Genomic DNA, 8,711 nt, shown 5'->3' with positions numbered 1-8,711 from the left:
CCGCCTGCAAAAGATGGGAAAATGAGACCCCCCAATATTCCCTATTCATGATTATCAATCACTAAGGAATAACTCTTACCATATAAGCAATAGCAATGCAAAAAATACTCCCTTGACTTAGAATAAAAGATATTATACAAAGCACATAGTAAGCATATACAAATCCTGTAGACTGATTCCAGGCAAGTATAGCTGAAAAAAGAACACAGAAAAATCAAATTTGTAAATTCACTTGATGATCTTGACAATATCATTAATGTACTGCTAATAGCATCGTACAGAGAAAGCATTAATGTCATTCACAATTTTGAAAGGTAATCATGTACAGTTGTAATTGAAATTTCCCTTTTTTTTTTCTTTCAACGTGTATGGTCGAACTATAATTACATTTTACTCTTCTTTGTCTCTCATCTTTCATACATCATGTAGGGTGCTTATCTTACTCTAGATCAGTTTCAGATGAATGATGTAGTCAGTAGCCATTCATTCAATCAAAATCAGCAGGAATTCAAAGTTTTTCATGTGTTTGTCAGATATATAATCCACCAAAAACAAAAAAGATCACCTTACCCTTCAATAATAAAAAAGTTCTTGGCCAGACTATCTGTCAGATTTGTTTAGCTTGAAGCCAAATTCATGCCTTAGAAATGGTTTCTGGGTTTGAATGCTAAATCATCAATCTTTTGACATGCACATGATCTATGGTTTCCCATCCACTATCTTCAAAAGCATTTGTCACTTCAATAGTACTGAATCATATTAAATTTTAAAAAGAATTATAATTGAAAAAAAAAAAAAAACATAATAGTGAAACAACACGGACAAACACATAATATTAATGCAACACATATTAGAGGTTTTGTCACGCCCCAAACCCGATACTTGGATTTGTGACCATGACCGGCATGCTAATATCAAACCTAAACTTGATATTAACAAGAACCAACCTAACTTTTTCCAAAACTTTTACAAAAGCTTCCCTCTTACAAATCTAAAAATCATATTGCTAATTTAGGATCTATACATATAAAACTAAAACCAGCTCCTTCCAAAACTCAACTAAGGCTCTCTCTGCTCCAAAATAAAACCTGCTAACTGAAAGAGTGGAAGGGGTGAGCTACACAGCTCAGTAAAGGTAAGATATATGAGAATTTAATAAGGATGCATGTAAATCATTTCATTTCATTCTATGAATATTTGAATAGGAGAACAACTTTTCATGCATAGTATTTTATACTATTCACAATAATAACTTACACGCTCTTCATAGAAAATAATTGTTCTCATTTTTCTTATCAGGTTAATATTACCAAAACATTTCGGATTAAACTTCTTTCATTTCCTACAAAGTCACCATGTATATATTCTCATTACAAAATAATTATTTTAACTTAAATCAGATAATCAGCAATTTTGTATTAAACTAGAAACATCTTGACTAATAAGAAAACTTTTCTTTATAAACTTCTTCTCATAAAATACTATAACTTTCATGGTCATAAAACTTAACGTTTCATAAAAACAGATATCTGATAACTTTTAAACATAAACCTGTACTTTCATCAGAAACTTTATCTTTATAGAACACTAAAACATTTTCATTAGATTCTTTATCTTTAAAGCACAATAGAACTTCAGAAACTTTTATCTTTAATGAACAGCTTTCTTTTCATCAGAAACTTCTTATTTTCATAAGAGCTTTTAACTTTTCACAATGCATTTAACAAAATCATTCTCTCATAATTAATAACATAATATGGGAAATACTTCAGGAAGTTATGCAGGGGCACCCCATATTGCTGAATAGAGCACCTACTCTGCATAGATTAGGCATACAGGCATTCCACCCCTTTTTAGTGGAAGGGCGCGCTATTTGTTTACATCCATTAGTTTGTAAGGGATTCAATGCAGATTTTGATGGGGATCAAATGGCGGTTCATGTACCTTTATCTTTGGAGGCTCAAGTGGAGGCTCATTTACTTATGTTTTCTCATATGAATCTATTGTCTCTATCTATTGGGAATCCAATTTCCCTAGCTGTTCATAAATAACTTATTGATCAGCTCATATCTAATAAGTTTGTACTTATTTGAGAGGCTTTTAGCACCACAATGCTAGGCATCCAGCATTCCCCACAATGCCAGGTATTCCTGAGATTACATCATAATACATATCTTCCAACCATGGGGGTAGGTTGGCTTCCCCCACAAGTTGGCCGTAACCAACAAGGGGCGGGTACAGTGGAGCTAGTCCCACTTATAATGGCCAATTAGATAACGTTTTCCATGGAAAGCTAGTAATTAACCCCTACTAGCGGAGTTCAAATCACCAGAGGAGATAACTCGAAAACATTTCATACTTTACATCATACTGAAATTTCTTATTTTGCATAACATTTCATAATAATAGTATTTCTATTCTTTTCTTTAAACATCATGTTCGTGGAAATTAGTAATAGCATCAATATGCTTAAATCATATACATAAAGTTTCGAAAACTCACGAACACATCTTTGTCAGAGTAATAATTATATGTCATATCTCTAATCAAAAATATTTTAATGCGTAATATACTTTAAAATGACCTCATGACTTACCAAATACCGATATAACTTATCCCTTACCTGAAAACAGAGGAACCAAGAGCCTAAAGTCAAAGGAGCTTAGACTTAGATACTGGTAACACCTAAACCAAATATCAAAACTTATTACTATCAATTACTCATTATCATAAACTTACATATTCATCTCAAAACCTATCTCTTAAAATCAAGGAAGTCCTAATCCCACCTCAAAGAGGTTCCCACAAACACAAAATACATTCATCAAACAACAGGTACAAAATCCTAGAGAAACCAACATTCTTATATTAATCTCATATCTCTAGAAGAGCTAACTTTATTTCAAAAGGTGTTTTGAGATTAGGGCAATAATGCATGCATAAACATAAACTTTTTTAACCATGGTCATATTACAATATACACTCATAAGGCAACATATAGCATGTCGAACAAAGCAGCTTCATAAATACAATCGTCACATGGTTTAGAACCCTTCTTTGAGTACTAAACCTCAAAACAAGTTACACAAAATTAATCTATGATCAAGACATACCAAAAGATAAGCATATTAAATTATAACTCAAAAAATTTACCCTAACTTTGGAATTAAATCCTCAAAGTCAGGTGTAGCATATGTTGTTCACTGCTCATTTCAGCAGCATGTGCCTCATTTGTAAAATACAAATGGGCTGTCCATACACATCAAAATGTCATGAAATTTCACAAAACCACTCCCTTGTATGTCCAGTATATACCATAAAATTTTCGGAGTCAAAATATAAAATCATGATTTATTAAAAGTCATACAAGACTACGTACTCAAATTTGTCTTGACAGAATTTCATGCAACTTGGAAATTAAACCATTATTTTTATATTGATCCAAATGCTGTGAGACCACTTCCATTTCAACCATATGTGTCTTAGATTCCATCGGAAATATCCCTAGCTTCCAAATTCACTATATAATTTACCATGCATGAACACAGAATCTGTCACAGTGACAACTTTGTAACGTTTTATCATAAATTCACAAACAATTATCAAACGATGGTATTTTCATATGAGGATTTTTATACACTCATTAGACATGTTATAAAACACTTATACACACTACAAGAATAATGGGCTATAGCGGCGGGCCAGAAGCGTCGCTAAAGCCCAAAAAAGCGTCGTTAAAGGTACATTCGACCTATAGTGATGGGTGCTGTTGTGGCGGGCTGCCCCGTCGGTGTTGCAATGCCGCAATAGGTCGATTGTGGCGGTCGCAAAAAGCGCCATTATATATGTACCTTTTAGCGGCAAGTGAAGGTTTATTGCAACGGGCATAAAACCGTCACCATACATGTTTAGAATTCGTGGCATTGACTTTTAGCGGCGGGTCATGCACGCCGCTGTTGGTGTCAACCTTTAGCAGTGGGTAGACTGCGCCGCTATAGGCCATTCATCAAAATGAACTAATTGCACTTTTAGTGGCAGGTAGAAATGCCGCTATATGTTTCAACCTTCAACGGCGGGTGATAAGCGCCGCCATAGGAATTCATTTAAAACATAAAATGTGCACCTTTAGCGATGCTCTTTGACTACCGCTATAGGTTTTTTTTTTTTAAACCACTGTTTGCTAATAAATAAATGATTCACAGGCCTGTTACAAAAAACTTGTAATAGTTTTAGCTCTACTAACACAATGCCATAAATGTAACTAATTAACAACACCACAAATGTCTTGAAACTAATGTAATATTAACATAGAAATATATTATCAAATACATAACATTGTCTATAACCACAATCAAAGTTTCAAGCTAATACCACAATCAAAGTTCCAAAGTATTTAAACAAATACTTCAACACTTCCAAAAAATGCGCTTGTTCAAATGTAGTTCTTTGTACACAAAAAGTCATCGAACACCAACATAAAACTTATAAGCAGCTTGGTGGATGGGATGCAGTTGATGATTTTTGGAGAGCTGGAGATTGTTGGACCCAATGAACGTCCTACATACAAATCAAGATTACTTAATAAGTGCATATAAATGGATCGAATAGAATGACAAGAAAAGCTTAGAGATTTAGGATTTTTCATCTTGGTCATTTAGTAAGTGCATACAAACCAAGATTACTCAATAATGTAAGAATAGTTATTTATGTGAATCAGAGCAAATCTTCCATAGTAAAGTCACAGCCTTAAAATGTAAATGATCCATTTTAATAAAGTAAATACAATGATGTTATCATTTAAAGGTAACAAACATCATTGCATTACCATACTCAATAAAAGTTCACTAACATAAGAAATGGTATTATCTAGTAATATATGAAAATTTTTTTAATCTGTAATTTGCTGCAATTTCAAAATAAGGCCGGTGGTAAGCAGTAGGTGATTTTTATAGACGGGTTCCTTCTTCATTTTGAGTTTATGCTCTATTCACCTTAAAAAACAAGAAATATGCAATAAGGTTCAAGTTAAAACCACTATATCAAAAGGTGAAGGCCAAAGCTTAAAGCTGGAAAGGTAAAACATGTGACATATGAACCCAAGACTAAGAGAGCGCATGAGACTCTGTGTAGGCAAAAATTATATACGACTAATTTAATTCACACAACTATGGGCATACATATCAGCTCAATTGGATAAAATGTTTAGCATTAGATACTTCATTAAAACATAGTTGGAAACCATAAATGATTCTTTACCTTGATCGAATTTGCGAGCACACCAACTATCCATACCATTAAATACAAAGCTGAAACCAAACTCAAGTAATATTTCCCACTTCCACATAACTTAAAGACAACTATACTCAAAACCAAAAGAAACTTCCCACAACATTGGTTCTCACCTGAAAAAATATAGAATAGAAAAAAGCCATTTGTTGGAGTAGCACAAAGCAAAGGTTGTGATGTTCATAGTGACCCTTAGATATGCTGCACTCAATTAAGCATAAAATCATTCAACCAATACATAGATATCATAAAAAGAAGGCCAAAATACATTGTTGGTCCCCCAAACTTCAGCTCATGGGCAATTTGAGCCCTTGAGGTTTAAAGAGATTGCTTTAGTCCCTAACAAAATTAAAGTGGTCACTTTTAGACCCTAAAAGACTTAAAATGATCGATTTTAGTCCCTGACAGACTTAAAGTGATCATATCTAGTCCCTAATGAGTTATGAGGTGTCAATTTTTAGTTTGGCCACGTCATCTAAGGAACTAAAGTGACCTATTTAAACATAGAGGATGCTCATGAGCTAAACCTTAGGGACCAATCTTTGAGAAAAATAATTGTATTAGAACATAATGAATTCAACTGATTCACACTTTTGTTGCAGCAATCAAACGGAGGAAAAATGATAGAGAAAAGGGATAAAAGAATAAACCACAAGTAAGGAAAAAACATTGTCTCAAATCAATTGAACTCTATAAAGCCACTCAAATATATTCAGTATCCAAAGACTCCTAATTTAAACCCAAATGATGCATAAGTTCATCATACAAACCCCAATAACTCCTTCGTGTATAGCCAAAATGACAGACAATTAACAAAATGGTTTATTAATCAAAACACAACATAAATATAGTTATTTAATATACCAAGGCCAAAAACAAATGGCCTAAACCAAATAAGGCATCAAGCTTAAATAGCTACAAGTCAAAAGAGGTACTCTATTCATAAGCTCGTGTGTGTGTATATATATATATGCTACAAAGGCAAAAAAAATAGTAAAAGGGTTCTGGGAAGTACCTTGAGATGTCGCCATTTCAACATCTTCCATGCTAACTAGACCCTTCTCTATAGCATCCTTCTGCCCCCAATTTTTTACCAAAAAAAAAAAAAAAAAAAAAGAAACAAAATCTTAAAAAACCAATAACAGAAAATAAGTCCAACAACCATTCACTTCACCACATCCAAACCCTAATTTCACAAAATCATAAATAAAAAAAATTAAATATAGAATTTACATGTTACAACAAAAAATCCAAACCCATATTTTACAAAAATCAAAACTGAAAATTAAATAACCTAAATGTTAAATATCCAAATCCAAACCCAAATTTCACAATAATCAAAACAAAAAATCAAATAAATAACTTACCAAGCTAAAATCAAAATGGGTATGGGTATGGGTATGGGTATGGTGAGGAAAAAAGAATGGGTATGGGGGTGGCAGAGGGCGGCGGAGAGATCAAGGAGGAAAGGAGTCGACGGGTTGTGGTGCTCTGCATCGGCACTGGGTTGGGCTGGGATCGGCGGCACTGGGTGCCAGAAGCTGGCTGTGTGTGTTTGTGTGTGTGTGTGAGAGAGAGAGAGAGGCCATGTGAAATTATGTGAAACCTTCCAAGGTATTAAATTTACTTCTCACTCAACAAGTGATATCACAATTGATAATTAATCATGACAAGTGAATTCCAATATGCAAATATTCAATTCTGACAAACCCAATATCACAATAGAATATTTAAACTTGAGCACTAGAAATAAAATAAAAAATTCCTGTAATTTTTTATTGTAATATACATATGTGACTATCTGAATTAAATTAGTAAATGGTTGTGTGCTTTTATTGAAATCAAGAACAGATACTCTTGAGCCTGAAAAGCCCACAACAACGAAAAATGTTAGGGTCTCACTATCACAATCATCCAATTTCATATTTTTTTAATAGATATAGAGATTGTAAGACCTGGTTTCAGAACTCTAAACATCTCCTGCATGGATCTTTCTTTATCAACCACATTTCGTAGCCCATAACCCATTGTAATGGCATCAAAGTAACCATCAGAAAATGGTAACTCAAGTGCATCGCCTTCAACCCACCTACGAGGAAACACATGATATTAGTGCCTCTGCAGCATTGGCTATTAACACTACTGTTAGTGCAATTTAAATTCATTTATAGACAATATTTTCAGAATCAAAGCAGAAAATTCTACTACTAGAAATGGCTTCAAGAAACCTTTTCCACTCTTAATTTGTTAACCGCTAGATTTACCAATGCTCACTCTATATTGTTGTAGCAGGCATTGAGGGCCAAGCCTTGCCGACACGAAGCAATTGACAATTGCTCCTTTGAGAAATCAAGACCAGTCACCTGAAAATCATGACCCCAAAAACGAAATAATCAAAATTAATTACAACTTGTTACTGCACAAACTAAGTTTACAACAATGCTAGTGTTGGAACAATGGAAGAACATACCTTGCCATTGGACCCAACTTTCTCGAACAAAAGAAATGCTAAATCCCCACTTCCACAACACAAGTCCAACGCACAGTCTCCCATTTTCGCTCTAACACCCAAAATTCCAACATTAAACAAACAAACAAACAAAATTTTCAAAAAAAAAAAAAAAAAAAAGACTAATAAGAATAATATTTTAAAAAAATAAATACCAGTCCATGAGACAATCATTCTTTTCCATATACGATGCTGACCCAAACTCAGCAAGTCATTCAACTGCATTTTTTGTTAGAAAGACATAAAAGAGAGCTCCAAAAATAAAAAATAAAAATAAAAAAAGAAGAAGAAGAATTGAAGGAAAAGGAGCAGATGAGAGTGGACAGTTACATTATCGTAGACAAGAGCTATACGACCAAAGAGTTCTTGGCGTTCGAGAAAATGAGATAGAGTTCTATGTAGTGGGAAATGAAATATTTGTGAAGTGGGAAATGAAAGATTTAAGTGAGGAATGAAAAATTTTAAGCGGGAAATGAAAGTTTCTTCTTCTTCTTTTGGTTTTCTCTACTACCTGACTACCTCTTATTCTTTATTTGTGAGTCCTCAGCTGTCCTCCACTTGTTTCTAGACTATAGAGTCTTTAGGCTTTAGATATTTTCTTTGGGCCAAAATAGCCAAATGGCCATAAAATCGTAAGTATATAGTTAGTAGACCCAGTTTACAAACATTATAACTTACTAGCATCTCGAGTCTCAAATACTCGATTTTGGGACTATAAATCGAGTCTTTGAGGCTCGATTTGTATGCTTGGATCAATTCTGATGTGGCATTTTTTCCACGTAGGTGTCCACCTGGAAATCGAGTCTCTAAGACTCGATTTCTGACCCAAATTTTTTTAAAAAAATTCTAAATCTGTACATGCCGAAATACCCAAAACAAATTTTAAAAACTTCACCGCTACGTAGATCAGATCAGA

At 33.7% G+C, this 8,711-nt stretch overlaps 1 protein-coding gene across 6 annotated transcripts; it reads right to left on the bottom strand.

Moving 5' to 3' along the window:
* Positions 1 to 4,281: 4,281 nt before the first annotated feature.
* On the bottom strand, positions 4,282 to 8,290 carry LOC126722670 (2-phytyl-1,4-beta-naphthoquinone methyltransferase, chloroplastic-like). 6 transcript variants are annotated; one of them, XM_050425821.1, is made up of 8 exons: positions 8,126 to 8,290; positions 7,951 to 8,014; positions 7,757 to 7,847; positions 7,561 to 7,649; positions 7,242 to 7,375; positions 5,403 to 5,487; positions 5,257 to 5,306; positions 4,282 to 4,557 (listed from the first exon to the last, which is right to left on the bottom strand). In XM_050425821.1, the coding sequence occupies exons 3-8, from the start codon at positions 7,838 to 7,840 to the stop codon at positions 4,433 to 4,435; spliced, it is 567 nt and encodes a 188-aa protein (XP_050281778.1). In that variant the 5' UTR covers positions 7,841 to 7,847; positions 7,951 to 8,014; positions 8,126 to 8,290; the 3' UTR covers positions 4,282 to 4,432. The 6 variants fall into 6 exon arrangements, 3 of the variants coding, with proteins under 3 accessions (XP_050281778.1, XP_050281781.1, XP_050281780.1); XM_050425824.1 differs by lacking the exon at positions 5,257 to 5,306; XR_007654027.1 differs by lacking the exons at positions 5,257 to 5,306; positions 7,951 to 8,014; positions 8,126 to 8,290 and adding an exon at positions 6,302 to 6,362 and having other exon boundaries at positions 7,551 to 7,649; positions 7,757 to 7,805.
* Positions 8,291 to 8,711: the final 421 nt, after the last annotated feature.

Source organism: Quercus robur, chromosome 4 (assembly GCF_932294415.1).
Source record: "Quercus robur chromosome 4, dhQueRobu3.1, whole genome shotgun sequence".
Classification (NCBI taxonomy): domain Eukaryota; kingdom Viridiplantae; phylum Streptophyta; class Magnoliopsida; order Fagales; family Fagaceae; genus Quercus; species Quercus robur.
This window is presented reverse-complemented; position numbering and strand designations above follow the sequence as displayed.

Excerpts from the sequence above, each read along its gene's own strand:
- LOC126722670 (XM_050425821.1), bottom strand. The coding sequence starts at position 7,840 with ATGGGAGACTGTGCGTTGGACTTGTGTTGTGGAAGTGGGGATTTAGCA. Across the intron at positions 7,376-7,560 it reads GCCTGCTACAACAATATAGA|GTGGGTTGAAGGCGATGCAC; the intron begins GTGAGCATTGGT and ends GTTTCCTCGTAG. Across the intron at positions 5,488-7,241 it reads GTTTAGAGTTCTGAAACCAG|CATATCTAAGGGTCACTATG; the intron begins GTCTTACAATCT and ends AATTGAGTGCAG.